The following is a 23,109-nucleotide window of genomic DNA, read 5'->3' as shown; positions in this document are numbered from 1 at the left end:
ACATGTCATCTCACATCGTACTAGATGCGTCTTCCAAGCATGCCCAGGAAAATGTGCAGCCCTACCCTATCTTATCGCGGGATTGTAACATCAACTACGTCACACACCAAGACCCTAAGCATTGGCAATCCGCTCGGCATCCATTTTCTCTCTTGACATATGTAATACCAAGAACAGCAATCCGAGTTTTCCGAACAGGAAACAGGTATCCCGGTATATAATAACAGGGGTACATGTCCTCCCGAATTCCCAATCTACAGATCATCCCATCAACTACCACATTCAGGCCATGGTCAACATATTCCAACGCCTGACTCGACGCCGAGCCCAAAGCTCCAGCGGTAGCCCGCCAGATCTAGACGCTGACACTACGGGCCCCAACTCCGCAGCATCTCATCCGCACGGAATACATCGGACAGTGAGCACGAGCTCCGGCAGACGACGCAGCTGGCGATATGAAGAGCCATCTCCTCGACATCTCATCCTGATCTCCGACACCGTGCAGTTTGATACCCATGTAGTCCACCGCTTCCAGGCGGAAGGATTCCAGGTGATCTATATCCCCTTTCTTGGCAGCGGAGATGAAGATAAGGATACAAAAGTGCTGAAGAATATCGTGCACGAGAAAGAAGACGAACTCGAGAATGGAGAGCGGTATGCGATAGTGGGTACGTCTTCTATCTATCCATTCTTCGTCTATCTATACATGCTTCACTATTCAAAGCAGACACCTCAGACCTGCAAGATATAGCAAAACCCAAGCTAACCATATACCTCAGCATATCACCGACCTGCCTACCTCCTCCTGGCCTTACACCACACAATAGCCAGCAATACAAACCCATTCCCACACCTATGTGCCCTGATAACCTACTATCCCCTTTCCTCAACAGACCAATTCACCTATAGGGGAAAAGAGGACTGCTCGCCTCCAGGCTGCTCAGACACAGGTTCGATCTTCGGCCCAGCCGCCAAGTCAACATATCTCCCAATCCAAATCCACATCCCAGGCCCACGAGTCCAGGCCTGCGCATTCTGGCCATGGATGGAACTCAGTGCCACGGAAGGCGACGTCACCTATAAGAAAAAACATCGCTGCTACGTGTACACGTACCCAGGGTCCAGAGCTGGATTTGCGGAGCGGGAAGTCGCGGAAGAGAAAGAAGGCGAGGTGGATATGGACCTAAACGCGGATGACGAGATCAGCTCGCAGCTAGCGTGGAGTCGGGCGCTGTCGTGTCTGCGGCGCTCGTTCAATGTCGGCAGTCACTGGGCTGTTCTTGATATCGAGACTGTCTGGGAAGAATACTGGGACCGCGTAACTGGCGAGCTGGAGATGCGGAAACGGAATCAGAATAGTAATGGTACCGAGTCGGCGGTTGAGATGTTGACTGGTCATAACCATTATGGTGAGATGGGGTGTCCGGCTGGTGAGGTTTTCGTGAGGTGTATTCCTACCCAGGCTGGGGGGTGAGTCTTTCCCCTTTCCCGCTTTTATTCTCTACAATCTGGATCGGGAATTTACTGATATTCATATTACAGGCTCTGATATCTCAAGCCTGAGAGATTTCTTCGCTCATGCGTATATCCCTGCTGGACCGGTTGATCAGCACATCCGCCTTTTGTCGCGCACTGTGGGTGCGGATCGCATCGTGGATGAGATGTTGTTTGCTTGTAAACATACTGCTGAGATCCCATGGTTGCTGCCTGGTGTTTCGCCGACGAATCGAGATATTAGTGTCATCGTCGTTGTGGTGGCAAGCTTCACTGCCGGTCGGATCACACGCCAAAGTCTTTATTGGGATCAGGCTGGTGTGCTTGTGCAGGTTGGATTGTTGGACCCGGGACTGGTGCCTTCGTCAAAAGGCGTCAAAGGAAAGGCTATTGAGTCTTGAGTGGTGTTTTAGTCTGTTGATCATGTTGTAGATGATTGCATGGAGGTTAATAGGGACTACGGAGACAATCTACATACGCATTATCAGCACCGTCCTTCCCCCTTATTTTGGTGCCTATTCGCCCACATTCTACACAGATTTCAAGCTTGTTTCCATGGTCTCTCTACGAGTTAGCCTTCAAATGATAGGGTCAAACCTATTTTGGTCTCGATGAGCTTGTCGATTAGTCGGTTCCATACCACATTTCAGACTATAGATCTGTATGGCTGGATTATGCTGAATGTATCTCCAGCATTATTATACATTACATCCCTAGCTAGAAAGGAATACATTTTCCCGGGGTGCGCAACGTTCTGTATACTGAAATTGGCGCCAAGAAAACAACATCCGAGACAGATCGGATAATGTGACAACTAGTTCAGAATATCAACCAATCACTACATAGCCGATTTTCATTTTCATTCTCATTCCTTGCAAGTAGGCGCAGGCCTTCTTAACTCCCTGATTTTATTTGCTGTCGGTCTTGTCAGGAACAGTTAGATCCTGCACCCTCGGAGGCCGAAGCTGGACTGCCCCAATTTAAGGAGTGAAGTTACTTACACCGCAACGTAGAATAAAAGGGTAAGGGTACCTACATGTATGTATAGTACTCTGGCTTCTATCTCTTAACTACTTTAATCCAGATTCTTTTTCTCTGCTATTTCAAATATTTACTTGAACACTGCTATATCTCATAAACCCTTACGGAGTTAAAAGCTTCTTCCTCTGGGGTCTACACCACGCTTCTCAACGCAATGAGTCTTTCTGTCGAAGCTATTATCGCAATCATCGCACTATTCGTCGCTTCAATCCAGCCGTTATGCACCGTTTGGACATTCTTATCAAGGAAGAATTCCAAGCGAGGTATGTCTATGCCCATAGGTTCTGTTCGTTGGCTTACTTTCTATTTCTATAGAGACTCTACCGACATATACCATCGGAAATAGCCCATTCCCGCATATTTCACAAGACCTAAGATGGCAGCCTTGTAATGGACGCAGTGTGACCTACTTAGGTAAGAGTTGGATGTGTCCGTAAGAGATATGGCTAACTAATACGCTCTAGATGATTCGACGGGACTATACTACAAAGCGCGGAAGTGGGAGTGGGAATACTACACAAAGCATGCCATATGACATACCATGTCTCCTTCAATTTGTATTTTTATCTTAGGCTAGCATGATGGCTATAGAACTATAGGATTTTGTTCTAATAAAGCTATGAGTGGTCGTTCTTAGAACTCCACCTTCCCCGCTTTCAACCCTTATTTCTAGATTAGCCCTATCTATTTTGAGAAAAGAGCCATCAATAGATCTAAATTACGTCTTGACGAAAAAGCGCACTCTACCATCTTTTAACTTTTAACCTTCTATACATCCATGCTGACGATTAGTCTATTCTATACTATTGCCCCTGTACTTGATTCATGCAGCAACGCAGCAGAAAGAATGTTGGACTGCCTTTTCATATCCCCAGTCAAGAAGAAATGTCTATCATGGGTAATATTCCCACTCCTCCCACCTCCGCGCTTTCCAACGTGCTCCTGTTAAATCATCTGGGAAGCATATGTCAGCCATATGTTTATAGGTGCACCCCATGCTTAAGAAGATCATACCACGTCCATTATGGGGCTGCTGTTCTATGTCTCGTTGCGTGTGCGAGTATGTGTTTTCGATGGTTTGCGTCGGCACCATCTCTATAGAAATGGAAAGTAAGCCAATGAACGGAAAACAGAAATGGCAATAAGGGACTGATTAACGAAAATAGATTAAGGACATGTAACAAAAGAAAGCTGACAGTCCAGGGACTCCGATGACTCAATTTGATGCCTGGTTCCCTAGGCACCATAATTTTCATGTATGACAACGAGCTTAGGCATACCTTGTCTGGAATTCTTTCTTGACATATATCTCCAAAGGTTGCATGAAGGCTGGATCAAAGCGACGAATAGTGCGATTATTGCGACAATAGCCTCGATAGAAAGACCCATTGCGTCGGGAAGCGTGGTGTAGAAGAACCTAGGGGAAGAAGGTTCCAATTCCAAAAAGGATTTATGGGAATATAACAGTGGTCAAGGAGTGATATTCTTTATGAAAACGAGAAGTGAACAACTCGAGGCTGACCATGCATTTATATTTTGGAATAGAACAAACACTTTTCGAGCTGGATTCCCAGATGCACTAACTAGGTACCTAGATACATGTATAATGTCTTAGAGTGCAGCTTTAGCATTCTATCTGTAGGTACCTAGTACATCCATATTACGGAGGACACAGTCAAAGCCACCAAACTACTCCGGTTTATCAGCAGGTGATCGACTATCCCATGTGGCTGTGGGGAACCAGGACGCAATTGCTTATGTACCGGGCTGGCAGAATCTTTGGAATCCATGGATGTAATATTCGGCTTGGTATTATACCAACCGAGTACTGTATTTTATAGTAGTTAACAATTTCAGGTCCATATAAATGGTATAGGCAATACGCCCCCCAAGCATAAGGCGCTGAGCCACATTGACAGAACTTCTTACGGAAGGGGGTTGATGCAGGAACGGCTAGCGCCTAGGTAGTGTCGAATCAGGACGTGAGAAAGCTGGCTTGGCAGTGACTTGTCTCCTGTCTGTCACATCTGCCCAAGTGTTAAATCGGATATTTGGTGACGATGTCCACCGTGCCGCCGCATGGTACATCTGAAGAAAGCCCAATAAGTGACGACAGGCCAGCCCAAGTCTATGCGCTAAGCTCATTGGGGGGTGCCTAAAAACCGAAAAGCGGTTGAGACACGGTTGCCATAGTGCGGAGGTTTCCAAGCCCTCCCCACCAATGAAAAAACGAAAAAAAAAAAGAAATAATCGTTTCTCTCTTTCTATCCCCTTTCCTATCTCAATGTTTTAAGATTAGGGTAGCATACACCATGCAGTATCTATAAGACCATAGAGCCATAGAGTTCTTTTCTGATAAAGGAAAATAAAGATAAGTAGCTCTCTTATTTTATTAGAGCAATAGGACTAACCGTCTTAACTATTTAATCCAATTCTGCTTACAGACTTAGCCTTAAAGGCCAAGCCCTCCAGGGCTGTTTGTGATCACATCTGACCTACCATAGTAGGTTATATGCCTGGAAGGAATGTTCTATATCATTTTAGCTATAGGCAACAACGGCACAGAAATCCCAACTCGGGGCAAACCGAAGCAATACAATCGTTGTTACTACTGGATGGTTCTCAACAGACAAATATGAGCAACAAGTGTCAAGGAGATACAGAGCTACTATGTACATTCCAGTTGCTAATAACTGAAACCAGACATATAGTAACTGACGATTTTTGCCCAAGCACCTGATATTGACAAAATTGTCCACTGTAGAGCTCTACTATGCAGACAAAATACAGACAGCCTGAGTAGCCCTGCATATGTGAAGGGCAAGAGGAAGTGTCCATTTTGGGAAGGTACGTGTGTACGTGTTGTTGTTGGGTTTGGGAAGGTACGCGTGTTGTTTGGGGTATAAAAGGACTCCTCCCACCTTTCCTCCTCTTCTCTTCTTCTTCCTTCTTCCTCTCAACCCTCTCGACCACAATGTCTCTCCGTAGCCCCCCATGAGACAGCGTAGGCGGAGGGTGCCCGGCACCTGGTGCTTATATCTACGGAGATGTCAACATTACCATTGTTGAGGTCTGCCGTATGCCGGTGCGCACCCTGATCAAACTCCAGTTCTCGTGCGAGCTCTTTAATAAAGTCATGGCTGAGCATAAGCTCCATAGCCATTGGCGGTCCCACGGAATACACCCCTCTTCTTTTCCTTTTCTTTTGTGATGTCATCGCGTTGACAAGCTAATATCACTCTTTTGGAGACATATCAAATGTCCATCCACATAGCATCCCATAATTTCCAACCTCGTGATTTGAAGCTGGTCGCCAAGCATAGTCACCAACTTCTGCCACGATCCTTCTGGTTTTGTATTAATACCAACGTTGTTTAACACAATTTCTCTCAACGTGTTTTGGTGCATGTCGAAAAGCAATACCAGGTCATCTGAAAGACAGTCAAAGCCGCCAAGACGTAAAACTCGAAGATTTGGTAGATCCAATGCGTGACTGAGCGCCTGGAATCCCGTTCGCTGTAGACGTGTATCGAAATACAGATCGAGTACCTCTAATCGAGGAAAGAGCAAGATAAAATCGACGAGAGGCTTAGACCAAACATGTGGATCTTCATCATGATCCGCACCCATCAAGAGCTGCAATGAAGTGAGTGTCCCAGCCCATGGGAGTTGTATTCGGTGAAGCTCAGGGAATCTGAGCACGCTTGGATTCATCGCTCGTCCAAGTCCAACATCCAATTCGAATGTCTCTATTAAGGCCCCGCTGGCAGTTGCAGCGGCAATGATTACATGAGTCACTTGTTGAATGTAGATCTTGCTGTATTCCTTTTCCATACTTGAGGTCGGGTAGACTCCCGTTTCTCTTTGTAGAAATGCAGCTCCCCAGGGTTGATCGTGGTCAGCCAGGGCCAGAGTTCGACAATGGACCGCATTCGCTAGTATCTCTGATAAATATGTTGTGTCCAGGCCTGATTGTCGGAAGGAATTTTGTTGTATGTAATATTCACGATAGCTCTTTTTATTAATCGGAGGGGAGACATTCCGCTCCGCTCGGCTTTGGAGATAGGGATCATCTGAAAGTCCATCCGGGGTCAAGTGGTTGGTGGTGATGACCACAGATCGTATTGAAGGACCGAAAATTGGATGATGCGATATGTCGAGTAGATTCATAAGGCTGTGTCGGCTTAGCATGTGGGTCCGCGTGCGGAAGTAGAGCTTGAGGAAGAGAGCGAAGGTGCTGTCTCTCAGGTATAGACTACTTAGGCGAAGGTTGAAGAAGTCTTTGCTTTCAATATATTGAGCAATTATTGCAATGATTTCCGGGCTAAGGTTATCAATAAGCTCTGACATTTTGGCGTGATGGAAATGTATGATGTCTCCGAGAGTCGATAATTTGAAGCTTTTTGCTTAAGGCGCATGTGCAAGGGTTTGCCACCTTGGAAGAAGACAATTATTTAGGATTCTATTTTCTTCGTATTATCTGCGCCATAACCATGGTTTATAAGTTGAAGTTCGACTTATTTGGCCTCCGCGGAGTTAGTTGCATCAGAGGTCTCATGTGACATCAATAGTTAGGGTTTTGCTATGATGCGCATCATAAAACATTAATATACGTAACAACGTACGTCCATTCGGTCTAGAATATTACTAGAAATAATAGAGAGCTATAACACTGTCTAGGCCTTGTATTTTCCTACAGTAGTAGAGCTCTTCGACTCTCAGAGCACGAATCATTCTCCATACCTTAAGTAAGAAAAATACAACCATGCCTTTCATATAACTATAATAATTCTAGAAACATTGTACATGTAAGATCACAACTTTGCATAATACAACCCAGCTTAACATCTCAACGGTGTTGTTTCTCTCCGAGTTCGTATCTCCCGGCGAACTCACAAATCCCCATGGACAATGATGAACGGAGGGGAATAAGACGGCAGGGAGTCATCCTCGGAAATGTTCTCGTGTCCTCTCTTCAAGTCAGGGTCTTGGCTCGCCATGACCTCAATAGGCAAATCTGAGAGTTTGAACTCCGCAGTTTTCCCCGCACACAAGAACACAATCGAGATGGATAACCTATACGTTCTACTTATATTGAGCGTGCGGAAAGATATATCCGTATGCCGGAATATAAAGGGTCCAATCACCGTGTCCAGGTCCACACTCCCTGATACCGGGACGTTCACAGAAGGCCTGGATATGATTTCAATGCGCTCATCCACCTCAGCAGACATCACCCCCACCAGAGACGGTGTAGCTCGGGCGGCAGTTTGACCTGTCACGACCACGTGGATAGACTGCATCAGGATCTGCGGCGGATAGCCGATAGAGGAGTTCTCGATTACAGGATCAACATTCAAAGTACACGAGAGTGGCCTTGACTGCACCACATGGGTCTGGTAGGAGAAAGCAACATTGAATGAGAAATGAGGCAATTTTCCCGGAGAAAGCCAGGACTGGAACTTCTCTTGTACGCTTAGGTTTCTACCTTCATGTCCGGGAAGAAGGTGCATGCTCCGGATATTGAACAGTTGCTCTTCTCGTCGCGACTGGGCTCGGGGAAAGCTGTCCTTCGCAAGCGGGACCATTTTGGCCGACGCAGGCATAAAGCTCAATCGGATAGGCTCAGATAGAAATGGTGAGTTCCTGCTGAGGAAGCCTCGTTGTATCTTGGATCCTTGTGCGTATATTTTGTATTCGATCACACAGTCCAATCGTCTTAGGTCGTCCTCCGCTTTCTTAGTGAATGTCGGTGGCAGTGGATGGCCTGCGCCATTATAGAAAGGGGTGGTTTTGGGCCATCGCGGCGAATTCGTCGATGGCTGGACGTGAGAAGGGAAAAGAAATTCAAATGGCCACTGAAAGAGGCCATTTGAAGGTGCTTGGCAGTCGTGGAGTGAAAGGATGCGCTCTTTTTCGAATAGAATACATTTGCTGCGATATGTTGCGGAGGGTGCTGCTGATCTCTTGGCCTTTTGTATTCGACATTTCGCTCGGCCAACGAAGACCACGCGGATGTGATCTTGAATGTCGGAAGGGGTTGGACATCGCAGGGTGACATGACCGGATATTGTCTCATTGTCTGAGTAACATGTTTTTTGATTGCCGAGGGACAGTGTGAGGGACATGGTGAATGGTATAAGGATGTAGGAGGGAGTAGAAGTAGAATTTTTAAAATTTTGAAATAACTGATGGCCATACCATCCATAGATATACAACATAGTTGGATCACTTCCGTTTTGGGAAAAGGAAATCCCAGATAGGAAATTCACTAAACGAATACGCGAGGATCGCCCAATTGAAGATCGGACTTGAGATGTCTCACTTTTCAGACCCTCCAGACCCAGTCCCAAACTTCAAAAGGACAAGATCTGCGATAGACTACTACAGTAAGACCTATTTATAGCGAACTAATCCAGGATATTCGTTATATCCGAGATCGTTATAACGGGGTTACTATAGTTGGGTTTAGTGAAGAACCTGAGTATGTTTGGATTCATTCCTCGTCCAAGCCCATCATTCAATTCGCATGTCTCCATTTGAACCCTATTACAGTCCCAATAAGCCCCGCAGCTCAACCAATTTCTTGCTCACACCACCAGCGCTAGCCAATGTTTTACGGCTTGCCTCCTGAGCAATAGGAATGACATCTTCAATGCGCACAGAAGGGTCCTTGGCCAAGCCAGCCACCACAACACCTAGCAGCGTATCACCCGCCGCATTGACACTGACAATGTCCTGGTCACCAAGAATAGTAGCAGGCGAGAACAGACGCATGTAAACACCACCGAAAAGCACGTCCGATCCAGGCGACGCGCGAGCAAGAATATACGGCGCAGACTCCGGATCCGTAAGACGGGGATCACCAGGCGGCAGAAGCTGAGTAAGGAGAGCACCCGCACCACCGAGCTTGGTAACAATACAGGGAATGAGAGGAAGCAGCTGAACAGACTGCTGCGGAAGACCCTCGTCGACGAGAGATACCGAGGTGAGTGCAATGAGACGCTCTCGCGAGCCCGTCGGAGACATATTCATAGAGTTAATGATATGCCACCATCCCGCTGACTCGAAAAGAAGTGACTCCCGCGCAGCGGTGTACATAGCCGCCAGCTCGAGGCGGTTCGGACACGCAAGACTAATAGCATTATCTGGAACTGTCTGATTAGGACTGATCGTCGCGCCGGTGCTGTTCGCATCGCTGCCGAATAGACGTCGGGATTTGGCTGTTGAAACGGGCTCGAAGGCTACGCGTGCGCCGTGTTTGCGTGCCACAGCACTCCACTTGGCTATCACGTCGGGTCGCCAGTTGGCGTCGACGACGACCCAGTTTGGCTTCGTGCGCTCGAGGAGAGGTTCCCAGAAGCCGTCGAAGTCGAGCTGGGATTCGGGGAGCTCGACGATGCCCATGTCGGCCATGGCTACTACGAGGTCTTTTTTGATGTCGTTGATTGCGATGTATTGTGCTGTGCGGGTGCTTGGTGTTGCTGGGAGGACTTGGATGCCTTCGGTGCCGAGGTCTTCTTTCTCAAGGGTTGAGAGTGCGGCACGGCCGCTGAGATCGTCTGCGACGACGCTGCAGAAGAGGACGTCGCTGCCGACGTAGTTGGCGGCAACAGCAACGTTGTGGCCAACGCCGCCTAGGCTTTGGCCGATAATTGCTGGGTTGGAGGTATGCGGTACTGGTGCAACCTGTGTGAGTTCGTCTCCGAATGGGGTGTAGTCGCAGGACAGGTCGATGGCTAGCGAACCCGCAACCACGACGTCTGCCTTTATCGTCGGTGTAATAGGTTCGGTGCTGCCTGGTTCAGGGATATCTTCAACTTGCGAGGCAACTTGATTTGGTAAAGCTACATCTGGGATTGATGGCATGTGTCTATAGGGAAGGAGATCTCCGAACTTAGCATTGATTGCATCTCGTATCTCGTATCTAGAAACAAACTCACCGAGACCCTGTTCCTAGGTCAGCCTGTTCAAGCTTGGCAAGTTCCACAGCTACTAGGGTTGCACGCTTGACATTGGACTCAATTAAGGCCCGGTTAGCGACTACGCTCTTTCCACCGCTTAGTTCCTTGATCTTAGCAAGCACAAATGGCGTGTTGTCACTGCCGTGGTAACCCTCTACATGGGAAAGGCGGATAGCTTCTTCAATCACAAGATCCATCTCGGCTTTGGGGATTGAGTGCTCCAGGGGAACGGGGTTGGCAAAGTGGATGCCGGAGGATACTGGAAGCTTTGATTGCGCATCTAAAATCCTGTCAACGAGCCTGTAGTTTTCAACGCATGGGGGGGTAAACTTACAAACTATGGCAGCAGCTTCAGCTTCATTTTGAATGACTCGGGGACTGCGGACGCCGCTCTCTCGTGTAAAGAAAGCAGGGAAGTCAACAGCGCCATCCCGGCCATCAGCGAATGTACCCACGCAGACACCTTCGGTCTCGAGGTATTCCAGCGTTCGAGGAATGTCCAAGAAGCTCTTGCATCCAGAGCTAATCACCGTCACCGGGGTACGTCCAAGTTCAGTAAGATCAGCTATAATCATTTGTCAATAATTGGTGATCCTGGGTTTGTTTCCACAGTTTTCCCTACCAGAGATATCCATTGAGCTTTCTGCTCCACGATGCACACCACCTATAGCAAGTCAGATGGACTTCATTGTTCAATTGGACTTCGATCATTGGGTTTACCTAGTCCACCGGTACCAAAGATCTTGATACCAGCTAGTTCTGATAGGATCATAGTGCCCGAGATTGTAGTACCGCCGTGCATTGGCTTACCAACCATTCCCTGATATAGATCAGTTTCAGTCCTCTGAGCCATTGTAGCTACTAACTCACCATGCCACAGATATATCCGAGGTCCCTGCGAGACACTTTTAGAGCGCTCTTGTCTTGAGCCGTCGAGGCCAGCTCGATAAGCTCTTCCGTACTCAGACCAACCTTGGCAACACCATCAAGGACTCCTATAGTTGCAGGAACTCCGCCATTGGCTCTCACAACAGACTCCAACAGTGCAGCGAGAGCAATGTTATCAGGATAAGGGAAACCTACAGCCGATCAGTCTTGGCTTCCCCGCTCTTGGGCGAAGCTCTTCCAAGGTTCAACCCCAGAATGAACACAGAAAGACTCACCGTGTGTATAAATTGTCGTCTCAAGTGATACAACTGGTTTACCTGTAGCAACTGCATCACGCACCTCTTCTGACACCTTGAAGAACTTGCTCTGGGCAAGGCCGTGGTAACGCCGAGCACACGACAGCTGGGCTCCCCTCAAACAGGACCTTAGAGCAGCTCGAGAGGCAAACATCGTGTGTGACAACATTACGGTAGCTGAAAAGAAGACTCAGCTATACCCCCAACTAAGTGAGCCTGCTAAACAAGTATGCAAGAAGTAAAGATGCGAGATGAGGAGAAAGCTCCCGAGCTAAACTAGGCCGTTATCAGCGATAAGCCGGAGTGCGCGATGTGGCCGCTTCGGCGACCCTAGTATACAATGGGGACCACGTATCATCAGCTTCGCAAGCTTTAGGTTCATCGACCGACACAATCACATCTCGGATTTTTGAGCATTTTGAACCTCGGAGAAATTGTGTCCTCCAGGTACTCAGAATGAGGTTTTTCACCGCCACGGTGCTCGGGCTGCTCGCGCCCAGCCTGTGCGCCGCAACCAACCTTACTACGCCTAATCGATTGGATCTTCCGTCCGGCTTCAAGCCCCCGCAGGTCTTCAAAAACACAAATTTGGTTCGGAATACCAATTTGGAAAAGAGCTATGTGCGGGAAACGATCAATGTTGTTGTGGAGAATGTCGACAACCAGCCCCAGAACGACTACTACATCCCCTTCTCTGCCGAGGTGTTTGACCGTGTTGGAGGCTTCGAAGTGAGGGATAAGAAGGCCCCCGAGAAGGGACGCTTTGATGTGGACTATACTGAAGCTGTATCATCTGAGTGAGTATCAATTGGGAGGCCAATGGCCACGCCAGAGGATACACCGTGACACCAATTCTAACATCCATTGAAACAGCGGCAACCAGTACTTCGTCGTTCACCTTCCCGAACCTCTGGCCCCGAAGTCGCAGATTACCCTCGGAATTTCGTACTCTGTACTTTCCTCTCTCAGCCCCCTTCCTGCGACCATTCAACAGGCGGACAAGCAATACCTCACCTACTCGTTCTCCGCTTATATGCCATCCGCCTACACGACGGATACACAGAAGACCAAGTTGAAGTTCCCCAGCGCCAATGTGCCGGATTATACAACCACTGATGGCCTCAAGTCCGGCTCGGACCCCGAGCGCAAGGGCGCCACATACACCTACGGCCCGTATGACACGGCCAAGGTGGCCCCGGGCACCGAGCACCCAATTACTGTTCGCTACGAATTCACCAAACCCGTCATCACCGTAAACCTTTTGGAGCGTGACTTGGAAGTCTCGCACTGGGGCGGCAACCTTGCAACTGAGGAACGGTACTGGCTGCGCAACAACGGCTCGCAACTGACCAACCAGTTCTCGCGTGTCGATTGGACCTACTCCAACTACCAGAAAGCGCCTACATCGGCGGTTCGCGAGCTGACCTATCCGCTTCTGCCTGGCTCTGTCGACCCTTACTTCATTGATGATATCGGCAATGTCTCGACCAGCCGCTACCGTCCGAGCGTTGGTAAGAGCGCTGGTAACTTGGAGCTGAAGCCCCGCTATCCGATCTTCGGAGGCTGGAACTACAGCTTCCGCATTGGGTGGAACAATGACCTTGCTTCGTTCTTGCGCCGTGCCGCGGGTGTCGACTCCGACTCCTATGTTCTCAAGGTCCCGCTCATTGAGGGACCTAAGATGGCCGAGGGCATCCAGTATGAGCGTGTGATTGTGCGCGTTGTTCTCCCCGAAGGCGCTCACAATGTCCGTTTCGAGATCCTCGAGGGAACCAACAGCAATGGTCTTCCTGGCGCGGAGCACATTCACGCTCAAGTGAGCTCTCTCAAGACTTACATGGATACTCTGGGCCGGACCACCTTGACCCTGGAGGTTGACAGTCTGACCGACGAAGCGCGTGACTCCAAGTTGGTGGTATGTACTAATCTGTCACTTGTTCATCTCACAGTTGTGCTAACTAGACCTTAGGTTACGTACGATCACTCTATGATCGATGCCCTGCGCAAGCCTTTCACTATCTTCGCGGGTTTGCTCACAGTCTTTGTCGCTGCCTGGGGTATTGGAAAGATCGATGTCAGCATTAAGAAGCGGTGAACCGCGTGAAATGGGTTCATAACAATATCATTTTGTCACTTTTCTATAGGCGTGTCCAAGGGATCTCACCAATTGACTTGTATGTTTACAGTATTTCAGCTTCACTTGTCATCTTACCTAGATACCTACATACCTATGTAGGTACTTCCAAGGTCCATGTGATCTTCAAGTCTGAGTTGCACCTTCCTCTGAGACGTACCTTCCCACTTGGATACGTGTATACGTGTATACACCATCAGATCGTAAACGTAAACAAACGTCCATGTCAACTCAGGTGTCGACTCGTTCTTCTCTTCTCCCTCATCTCTCACTCCTCACTCCTCCCTCATCCCTCACTCCTCCCTCCTCCCTCCTCCCTCCTAACTCCTCAATCACGCTCTACGCAATTTATCGACCTCAGCCATGCTTCAAATCAAGCAGTCGCCGGACAAACCCCGTCCTCCCCCCGTCGATGACAACACCACCCAGGACTCCCCGTCCAAGATAAACCTGTCTTCTCCCCGCAACCGCCTCGGCCCAGTGGTGGTGTTCATCGCCCGAGCCTCAAACCTGAAGGACCACAATTACCCGAACGCTGAAATCAACAGCAACCAAATGCACGAATACCTCCGCTCACTGCTGATCATCACCGTCGCCGAGCACCGCAAGCGATTCGGTCTCCTGGGTCTCCGTCCCCACAAGATGCAGACAATCATCCAGCCCGCCCACAGCCGGGTCTCACCCATCAGCCGAGTTGGCAAGTACCTGGGAATGGCTCTTGAGGAAGCCCGCGCATCCAAGACCGAGTGCATCTTCGTCCTGCACGGCTGGGATGGCTGGACAACTGACAAGATGACCATCGCTGAACTATGCCAGCAATTCTGCGACGTCCCTTTTTCCTTCCACGTTTATGCGAACCGGGGTACTCCTCATGAGTTCTACGAGGTCAACGCTCACAAGGTCAATGCGTACTTCAGACACATGGTCACTCTGAATGATCCGGCTGTTGTGGGCGATCGTTCGACTGCGCTTTACATTCGCATCCTGGAGGCTCTCCCTACTTTGCAATATGCCAAGTATTACCCTGTTCTTTCGGAGGCGGAAAAGGATGCTCTTTCCAAGTATGATAAGCGCTTTGCCGGGATCTACGAGAAGGATGAACTCGAGGGCCCAAAGCCTGAGGTTGCAAAGTCCGATGCTCCAAAGCCAGGCGTTTGATATAGCATCGGTACGTACGAATAGTAATACCAGAGTTGCATTTTTATTGATGGATCTTGACTTATATCTTTCTTGTATAGCTTGATATTTTCCGGGGGGACTAGGAAGCGTGACACTGATTCATGGAAGGGAGACTGGAGAGGCCCTGGGCCGTTGAGAAGTCGGATACTATCAATTGAGCAAGCAGCTTAATCAATATGTAATCTTTCATCAAACTGTTCATGGCAAAACATAGCTTGGATAGAATGTAGTAACATCTCTTATGTCCATATACTAAGCCCCCGCATATCCTCCCCACTTCCCTCATTTCCCCATCTCTCCAAGCTTTTTGTCATGAATGACATGGATACTTTGCCTCCCCCTCCATGGGGCAGGCTGGCTATTGAACAATATTTCATCGTATGTCATCCCTTTCGACTTTGACTTCGCATGCTAATCCTATACAATACAGATAAACTGGAATTACTCCTTGACCGAAACCCGTGATCAGCAACGAAAAAGGCTGGTCACTGACTTCCTCGACGAGGAATCCTTTCCTTATGAATGGACAGAAGATTGGAGTAGTCTCCAAGAAGGTGTCGAGCGGCCCCGTGAGCCTACAACCGAGGAAGTGGACACAATCCTCCGACCTTACCGTAACGACTTACTTCGATGGCACGCAATGACTATGTTCTATGATAAGACATGTCCCGCTTTACTACGAACGCACTATAGCGCCGACGAAGGAGAGAGAGCTAGACACGATGATCTAATGACTCACTGGATTAGCGGAGATCCCTTTGAATCAGAAGCCTGGTGGGCGGTCCTCGATAATGCGGATCTCTTTAACTTTGGCTCGGAGTGGCGGCGTGTGTACGAGATACTTCCTGAAGTCGCGGGCCCAATTAATCCCTCTGTCGATGATAGATTCAGGATTCAGCGGGCCTGTGATGGAGAACACCTTGATTGTCTCCGTTCTAGGTTCAAAACCCAACTTGCCGAAGCGAAAGTAGACACGGAAGCTTGGCGCGAGGACCGAGATGCAATTATTGATAGCTGCGCGATGGAATTGCAAAACTACGCTACGGTGACTTATCTCATTATTGCCGACGAGGAGGCTTTCCGATCTGGAAGTCTGCGGGTGCTTTATTTAGATGGTTTTCGAAACATCATTCGCGAAGGTCGTATGGATCCTGTGGATGATGATATCTTCAATGTGATTGGGATATGGATGGAAACCGACGAATTCCTTCAAAGCTCTACTGTTGGGGAGAAGTATCGAGCTAAAGCAGAGTTAGGGAGGGAACTGTATCAATTAACGGATCCCAAGGTCAACTGAGTGTTGTGATGTAATTGTACAGAAGAGCAAGATATTGTGGTCATGACGCAGAACAAGAAAAAAGCAAACTACCTAGTGCCATCCATTGACCGTACCCGTTCCAGCAAGAAGTTCATCGAGCTCATCTTTTCTGCTCTTGTACAAATCTTGAGCCTCTCGCTCACGCCGCATAACAAATGACACTGCTTCACGAAGTCTCTCAAGTCGCCGGGACAGAGCCGACTCCTCAGAGATCTGGAGTGTACGGAAAGCGTCCAGTTCATTCATAGCGGCGGGCAAAGCAGCACCAGCCTCCACGATCTTCGACCGCAACGTCTTAGCACGGTTCTGGTATCCGCCATAGTGCAAAGAGAGCTTCTTCTCGATCTTGTTTCCGCGCTCAGCGGTTTCAAATAGGGATGTTTGAACAGTGTCGAAGGCCGCAATCATGCGTTGTTCTTCTTGGAAGGGGTCCTGCTCGTCATCCTCGTAATTTTCAAGACCAGGCAGAGACTTGGCGCGAGCTGACGACCAGCCGTCGTCGAATTTCTCTTGCCATTCCGACTGCTGTGCTTCCGTGGAAGCAATCTCAGCGGCAATAGAAGCTCGCGCTGCGTCCAAGAACCGGTCGTCCAATTGACTTAACTTTGGTGCTTGACCCTTAACCTGCGCGTCCGGGACGGGGAATTTGCGAGAGTCATGTGCAATCAGGGCGGCGGCTTCGTTGGCAATCAGGCCTTCGATGGTGTCGGTGACTTGCGAGGCACGTTGCAACAAAGCGTCTAGATCGAGAACGGCGGGACGAGGCAAACCTCGTTGGTAAACTTGTGATTGACGCTTGAATTCAGCCTTGGCGGCCTTCTCCCGGGCCTCGTTGTTACGGCGATCACGCTCAGCCGCATCCTCTTCGCTGATCTCCATAGTGGTGGGTTCGGCGGACTCATCCGGAATATCAAAGTCATATTCGAATTCCTTGGGCTTAGGAAGCGAGGACAACTTGCTGCGCATCTGTTGGCGAGTGAGGTTCTCGTGCATTTTAATGTCTCTCAGGTGTGCTGCCAATGAGCTGGGCACCCTCTCCCTCCCGGTTCAGAGCTAAATGGTCACGCGGTGTGCGCAATGGCGTAGCACCAGGCCCAACACCACCATGCATAGGTGTTGCACCCATGCCATTCGCCTGGCGGAATGGCGTGGCCATGGGGTTGGGAGTGACAATCGCCTGCCGACGAGGAGCAATTCCATCAAAACCAGTTGATGAGCCGCCCTCATGGAGGGGTGTGTTATCTCCTCCAAGGAGGGAAGACTGAGTTTCAGTCAAAGCTCGAATGTTCCTGATTTCGTTGGCGATGTGATCCTCCTCCGGCGCAGCTTGCGGGGTTCTGATAGGAGTTCCCCCGACAATAGTTGAGTAATTCCCAATAAGTTCCCGAGTGACTGTATCATCGGCGCTCATTCGACTAGCTGCTCTATCCCCTGCCATTCCCATCTTGATAATATCTTCCATTTCGCTTTCACTGACCTGCGGTGCCGGCAAGTTCAAACCCCGTCGTTTGCTGCTCTGTTCGGCCTCACGAATCTTCTGCATTTGACCTGCTCGTGCAGCTGCGGCAGAGGCGGCTGTAGCACTGCTTTTATCGTTCTTGCGCTTCTTGCGCTCCCGCGTCGTCGTCTTGGTCACCCTTTCTCTTATTTGCAAGTTGCTGCTTCCGGGGATCGAATGCCTCGCGTTGGCGTTCATTCTGGTCTTTCTCTTCTATTGTATCGTAGAATCCAGGAGCAGCTGGCTTTTCGAATGGAATGTCTGCATTGTAATCCATCTGACCGGGCTTCCGCGTGACGACCTTGACGTTGATACCGGCATGTTTGAGTTCACGACGCTTCTGGAGAACGGCTAGTCGACGCGACTCTTCTAATTGGCGCTCTCGGGCCTTTCGCTTGGCCTTTTTACCCTGTGTATTGGCGAGACGAGCACGCGCTTCGCTCAGCATTTCTTTTTCATCTTCATCCAGATCGATAGTGTCGGGACGGGCGGGCTTGGACTCAGGGTCCGGATCGAGTTCACCGGGTCTAAAAGGTATCAGCAACATGGACATCATAATATTTAGTAAAATGCACGTACCGTAGACGGCGGACATCGTCCGCACTGGGGGCGGCGCTCTCCTCGCCGGGTCCTCCCAGACCGAGCTCGTCATTTTCGCGAGCTTCAGCCTCATCCAGAAGTTTTTGGTAGCGTTCCAGACATTGTGTGGCAGTGCGCCCGACGATGGGGGCAATTGTGCGCCATTGCGTGGGCATCAACTTTGCAAGGTGGAGCAGTTTCTCATCCTCTTCCCGCGACCACTCGACCTTGCGAATACCCGGGTCCAACCATTCAATCCAGCGCGCCTTGCATTGCTTTGGCGTTTTCCGTGCGAGCAGTGAGGAGACTCGAGCCCACTGGTTGAGACCATATTTGGATACCTGCGATCGAGTCAGTTTTTGCCCCATCAAAAGCTGGATCAGGAAGGTTCCCAGTAGGTCACAAATAACGTACGGCTGCCCGAAGCACTTCATCCTCAATGTTGGTCCTAAAACTATGTTAGCGACGAAAGCTCGTGGGCAGGTTCCAACAGTGGCACTTACCAGACACCTCCTTTGACGACAGGCATGGCGTGCGATCGCGCTGAGCGCAATGTCAAACCTTCGAAAAGCGATAGTAAAAGATCAAGGGTGCCACCAGGAAGATGGAATGTGACAACCCACTGGCGTATAGGGAGTTCACGCGCCGGAAGTGATGACAGCGTGAAGCGGAAGAAAAGCGAGTTCGGTGCCAAGCGCGGTAAACGTGGTAGCCGCGATCACCGCCCCCGCGCGTGCTGAGATAAGCAGATCCAGAAATTTTTTGGACCAGAAAAAAAGATAAGCCGATATTTTCATACTATCAACGTTGACTGTCTGTCTCTGTTGTTTTCCACAATGTCGACCGCCGTGGACGCCCCGAAGCAATTCAAGCAACCTTCTCGTAAGGGCAAGAAGGCGTGGCGCAAGAATGTCGATATCACCGATGTACAGGAGGGTTTGCGCGATCTGAAGGAGGCCGAGATCACAGGGTATGTCTACATCTGCTCTTTTCTTTTGGTTCCGGCTCTCTACTTGTGAATTGAAATTCTAACTATATTCTCTTTGTAGTGGTCTTGTCTCCGAGAAGCCTTCCGATCAACTTTTCGTTCTCGATACTGTCGGTAATGAAGAAGTGCGCAAGTCTATCGCCAAAAAGCAAAAGAAGCCCCTCAAGTCAGACGAGATCCTTGCCCAGCGGTCAATGATCCCGGCCCTGGATGGTCGAAAGCGTGGAAACCCCAACGTCACCGACGGAGTCATTGAGCCCAAGACGAAGAAGCCCAAGAGTGACTGGGTTAGCCGTAAGGACTATCTCCGCCTGAAGCAAGTGGCGAAGGAAGGGAACCCTCTGGGCAAGAAGAATGAAAATGAATTCTACGACCCGTGGGCGGAAGATAACGAACCCTCGCTCACGTACGACGACCCTCGCTTTGATTTCCTGCAGAAGCCCAAGCCCAAGGTTGAGCCGGTCACATTAAAACACGCCCCGATCTCACTTGCTGCCAATGGGAAGCCCATCCCCTCTGTTAAGACGCCGCACGCCGGAACCAGTTACAACCCTGTGTTCGAAGAGTGGGACAAACTATTGGAGACACATGGTGCCAAGGCGGTTGAGGCCGAGAAGCTGCGGTTGGAGGAAGAGGCTAAGGAAGCTGAGAAGCAGCGTTTGATTGAGGAGGCCAAGAATGACACCGGCGAGGTGAAATCAGATGATGAGAGTGCCTGGGAGGGCTTCGAAAGCGAGTATGAGAAGTCCGAGTGGCTGAACAAGAAGCGTCCCGAGCGGAAGACCAAGACACAGCGCAACAAGGCCAACCGACGCAAGGCAGCAGAGAGGCAAGCGAAGTGGGAGGCAGCGAGGGTAAAGAGAGATGCGCAGGCCGAGCATATTCTCAAGATCACCGAGGAAATCAAGCAACGGGAGCTCGAACGCCAGAATCAGTCGGATGCAGATGATTCTGAAGACGGTGATGATACTACCCTCCGCAGGAAGCCCTTCGGTAGCAAGAGACCGTACGTTTTTGTTCATTTTCCTATATCTGCCTTGCGACTAACAGGTTATTTTAGTGTACCCGAGCAGCCGTTGGAGCTGGTGCTTCCTGATGAGCTGCAGGATTCTCTACGACTCTTGAAGCCTGAAGGCAATCTCTTGGATGACCGATTCCGAACATTGATCGTTCAGGGTAAGCTCGAGTCCCGCGCACCAATTACGCAGGCACGCAAGGCCCGGAGACAGATTACGGAGAAGTGGACTGCGAAGGATTTCAAGACTGGGTACGAATGATTCTGCATATTCCCTCTAAAAGCGCGTGCATTTTGTTATCTGGACATATAATGTGGTCCTAAGGTTAGATAAGTTAGGATCAGGTTTCATCTCAATATTTTTCAAGCACTCAAGAAACACTCAATTGATATACATATAAATATAAATCGTAGATAGTACTGGCCATATACCTAGGTACCTAGCAATGTAGAAGTACCTGACTATCAACCCCAAAAGAAAAGTGGGTCCCGAAAATTTACTGGCTTATCGTCTTTTTTTATCTTTCCCATCTTCTCTCTCACCAACAGACACAGAATGGACAAGACGGCGCTTTCCAGTAATTGGAAGAAGTTGCAGGCGACCTTGAAGAAAGATTCTACTGTCAAGCGCAAGCCCTCCGACCGCGACTCGGGAGATGGCATTGTGAAGAAGCGAAAGTTGACAGAGAAGCAAAAGCCATATAACAAAGACGCCAAACCAACCAAGCGCAAGAGAATGTCCGATAAGAAAGAGACTGGCGATTCAGCCGATGCACCAGCTCCAAGGATCGAGACGAGTTCGCGTCACAAGGAAAATGAAGGCCGTTCATCAACGTAAGTTCTAGACCACAGATCGTACAGCCATACTATTTGGACTGTCCTTTCGCTGCCAGCTACTAACTATCAGGATCCAGCGCCGAACTAGGAAAATATGTCGCAATGGATTGTGAAATGGTGGGCGTCGGACCAAACCCGGACAGTGACTCTGCACTTGCTCGCGTCAGTATCGTGAACTTCAACGGCGACCAAGTATATGATTCGTACGTGCGCCCGAAGGAGATGGTCACAGACTGGCGCACGCACGTGAGCGGGATTGCGCCGAAACACATGGTGGAGGCAAGAAGCCTTGAACACGTCCAAAAAGAAGTTGCAGATATCATGAAGGACCGGATTCTCGTCGGTCATGCCGTCAGCAATGATTTGGATGCTCTCCTTCTCGGCCATCCCAAGCGCGACATTCGAGACACGAGCAAGCACGCGCCATATCGGAGGATTGCAGGTGGTGGATCACCACGTTTGAAGATCTTGGCTGAGGAATTCTTGGGAATCAAGATCCAGGAGGGAGCGCATTCTAGTGTGGAAGATGCCCGGGCTACAATGGCTTTGTATCGTCGCGAGAAGGATGCGTTTGAGCGGGAGCATTTGAAGAAATGGCCTGCTCGGATGATTGCCGACAACAGGGAGAAGGGTGACCAGAAAAAGAAGAAGAAGAAGAAGACTACTCGCAAGCGCTGATGTGATTGAATATTCGATATAGCTTTCGAAGAGACATGCTTAGATACTCTGTACATGTATACCCCGATCATTGCCAATTGAATTGTTTTGCATTTCGAGATTTTTAAAGGTCTGTAATTTGTTACTTAGTGACTTCAAATACATTGAAACATCTATAATATACCTGTAAAGATGGCTAAGTAAATAATCTATAGTCGTCGACCTCGAATTTCCACTTAACGCGGAGAACGGGAGAACGCGTCGCGCCGCACCTCCAATCTTTTGCAAGAATCATCGCAACCACCCAGACCACAAAACCCAGGCAATACCTCTTCAATTGCAGATTTCAACGATATAAGAACGGACCGCGAACCAATTGATCTCAGTAAATATCCTGGATTACACTGTTACTGCCCCGCGAGTCCTCAGACCAGAATATCCGTCCAAGAACAATCAACACAATGCCCGACATGTACGCCATCCAGCCCTGCTCAAAAGCGAGCTCACAATCCAAAAAGAACGACTCAACCCCGCAATGCATGCCAAATATCATTCCATGCCGGATTCACCACGATGGACCAATTGATTCATTGGATCGGTATTGGACAGTGAAAGACGAAAAAGGTATGCAAGACAGACAGCACTGGCTGGAGAAATTCTACTGGACCAATGTACAAGCAAAAACTAACATCCTCTTTTTCATATCCAGATAATACACAAACGGTGCATTTCCGCGGACGCAAACTTCGAGGTCGGCGCGTCGCCCTCCCCGATGGCTACCAAGGTACGAGAGAACGGTCCAAATGAGCTCTCAGAAATATACAAGCGGTAATTGAATCATAATTGACTGACTATATACCACTGAAAATACAGGTGTAGTCGCAACACCCACAGACCGCGTGTTACCCGCAGCTCAACGGGCAGACAGCGATGGCGCTGAGGATGCAGAGGCTGAGCCCGAGGAACCAGTGAAGATCATGGAGATGCAGGGCACCTTTGATGACTTTGTAGTATGGGGGCATGAGACTCTTCCTGCGGCGGATGATACTTTTGTCAAGGGAGTGGAGGAGTGGCTGCAGTTTGCGGACGCGGTATGTTTTATTCCCCTCTAATTATGGTCTACCTAGGTTATTTTTTACCTTGGGTCTTTTCTGACTGTCTATTAGATGCATACAACCCCGGCATCAGCGACTAATGGAAAGGAGTCTGCTGCTGCTTGAG

General features: G+C 49.3%; 12 protein-coding genes across 12 annotated transcripts; 8 read left to right on the top strand and 4 right to left on the bottom strand.

Annotated features, from left to right (window-relative positions):
• Window positions 1–289: 289 nt before the first annotated feature.
• Window positions 290–1,895, top strand: N7519_004004 (dienelactone hydrolase; the record flags this gene model as incomplete). Its single annotated transcript, XM_057290780.1, has 3 exons — window positions 290–668; window positions 780–1,409; window positions 1,543–1,895. The coding sequence occupies 3 exons, from the start codon at window positions 290–292 to the stop codon at window positions 1,893–1,895; spliced, it is 1,362 nt and encodes a 453-aa protein (XP_057151982.1).
• Window positions 1,896–2,689: 794 nt separating this feature from the next.
• On the top strand, window positions 2,690–3,070 carry N7519_004003 (uncharacterized protein; the record flags this gene model as incomplete). Its single annotated transcript, XM_057290779.1, has 3 exons — window positions 2,690–2,798; window positions 2,851–2,949; window positions 3,000–3,070. The coding sequence occupies 3 exons, from the start codon at window positions 2,690–2,692 to the stop codon at window positions 3,068–3,070; spliced, it is 279 nt and encodes a 92-aa protein (XP_057151981.1).
• Window positions 3,071–5,748: 2,678 nt separating this feature from the next.
• N7519_004002 (uncharacterized protein) lies at window positions 5,749–6,885 on the bottom strand (the record flags this gene model as incomplete). The annotated part of the gene is made up of 1 exon (XM_057290778.1): window positions 5,749–6,885. The coding sequence occupies one exon, from the start codon at window positions 6,883–6,885 to the stop codon at window positions 5,749–5,751; it is 1,137 nt and encodes a 378-aa protein (XP_057151980.1).
• A 542-nt stretch (window positions 6,886–7,427) lies between these two features.
• Window positions 7,428–8,663, bottom strand: N7519_004001 (uncharacterized protein; the record flags this gene model as incomplete). The annotated part of the gene is made up of 1 exon (XM_057290777.1): window positions 7,428–8,663. The coding sequence occupies one exon, from the start codon at window positions 8,661–8,663 to the stop codon at window positions 7,428–7,430; it is 1,236 nt and encodes a 411-aa protein (XP_057151979.1).
• Window positions 8,664–9,084: 421 nt separating this feature from the next.
• Window positions 9,085–11,852, bottom strand: N7519_004000 (pseudouridine-5'-phosphate glycosidase/carbohydrate kinase family protein; the record flags this gene model as incomplete). Its single annotated transcript, XM_057290776.1, has 7 exons — window positions 9,085–10,408; window positions 10,479–10,779; window positions 10,834–11,064; window positions 11,122–11,163; window positions 11,220–11,319; window positions 11,370–11,578; window positions 11,663–11,852. 7 exons carry the CDS (start codon window positions 11,850–11,852, stop codon window positions 9,085–9,087), a joined length of 2,397 nt encoding a protein of 798 aa, XP_057151978.1.
• Window positions 11,853–12,139: 287 nt separating this feature from the next.
• N7519_003999 (dolichyl-diphosphooligosaccharide--protein glycotransferase subunit OST1) lies at window positions 12,140–13,778 on the top strand (the record flags this gene model as incomplete). The annotated part of the gene is made up of 3 exons (XM_057290775.1): window positions 12,140–12,480; window positions 12,557–13,598; window positions 13,653–13,778. 3 exons carry the CDS (start codon window positions 12,140–12,142, stop codon window positions 13,776–13,778), a joined length of 1,509 nt encoding a protein of 502 aa, XP_057151977.1.
• A 402-nt stretch (window positions 13,779–14,180) lies between these two features.
• On the top strand, window positions 14,181–14,975 carry N7519_003998 (uncharacterized protein; the record flags this gene model as incomplete). The annotated part of the gene is made up of 1 exon (XM_057290774.1): window positions 14,181–14,975. The coding sequence occupies one exon, from the start codon at window positions 14,181–14,183 to the stop codon at window positions 14,973–14,975; it is 795 nt and encodes a 264-aa protein (XP_057151976.1).
• Window positions 14,976–15,308: 333 nt separating this feature from the next.
• Window positions 15,309–16,293, top strand: N7519_003997 (uncharacterized protein; the record flags this gene model as incomplete). Its single annotated transcript, XM_057290773.1, has 2 exons — window positions 15,309–15,374; window positions 15,427–16,293. 2 exons carry the CDS (start codon window positions 15,309–15,311, stop codon window positions 16,291–16,293), a joined length of 933 nt encoding a protein of 310 aa, XP_057151975.1.
• A 72-nt stretch (window positions 16,294–16,365) lies between these two features.
• On the bottom strand, window positions 16,366–18,985 carry cef1 (putative cell division control protein (Cdc5); the record flags this gene model as incomplete). Its single annotated transcript, XM_057290772.1, has 6 exons — window positions 18,895–18,985; window positions 18,806–18,839; window positions 18,392–18,732; window positions 17,951–18,339; window positions 17,380–17,889; window positions 16,366–17,327 (listed from the first exon to the last, which is right to left on the bottom strand). Exons 1-6 carry the CDS (start codon window positions 18,918–18,920, stop codon window positions 16,366–16,368), a joined length of 2,262 nt encoding a protein of 753 aa, XP_057151974.1. The 5' UTR covers window positions 18,921–18,985.
• Window positions 18,986–19,227: 242 nt separating this feature from the next.
• N7519_003995 (ribosome biogenesis protein NOP53) lies at window positions 19,228–20,656 on the top strand (the record flags this gene model as incomplete). Its single annotated transcript, XM_057290771.1, has 3 exons — window positions 19,228–19,361; window positions 19,441–20,385; window positions 20,440–20,656. The coding sequence occupies 3 exons, from the start codon at window positions 19,228–19,230 to the stop codon at window positions 20,654–20,656; spliced, it is 1,296 nt and encodes a 431-aa protein (XP_057151973.1).
• A 294-nt stretch (window positions 20,657–20,950) lies between these two features.
• Window positions 20,951–21,909, top strand: rex4 (putative 3'-5' exonuclease; the record flags this gene model as incomplete). The annotated part of the gene is made up of 2 exons (XM_057290770.1): window positions 20,951–21,228; window positions 21,309–21,909. 2 exons carry the CDS (start codon window positions 20,951–20,953, stop codon window positions 21,907–21,909), a joined length of 879 nt encoding a protein of 292 aa, XP_057151972.1.
• Window positions 21,910–22,349: 440 nt separating this feature from the next.
• Window positions 22,350–23,108, top strand: N7519_003993 (ribonuclease H2 subunit C; the record flags this gene model as incomplete). The annotated part of the gene is made up of 4 exons (XM_057290769.1): window positions 22,350–22,512; window positions 22,598–22,672; window positions 22,762–22,979; window positions 23,055–23,108. The coding sequence occupies 4 exons, from the start codon at window positions 22,350–22,352 to the stop codon at window positions 23,106–23,108; spliced, it is 510 nt and encodes a 169-aa protein (XP_057151971.1).
• Window position 23,109: the final 1 nt, after the last annotated feature.

This window comes from Penicillium mononematosum (assembly GCF_028829835.1).
Source record: "Penicillium mononematosum strain IBT 11891 chromosome Unknown utg000002l:1.0-8112719.0:1.0-8118358.0, whole genome shotgun sequence".
NCBI lineage: Eukaryota > Fungi > Ascomycota > Eurotiomycetes > Eurotiales > Aspergillaceae > Penicillium > Penicillium mononematosum.
This window is presented reverse-complemented; position numbering and strand designations above follow the sequence as displayed.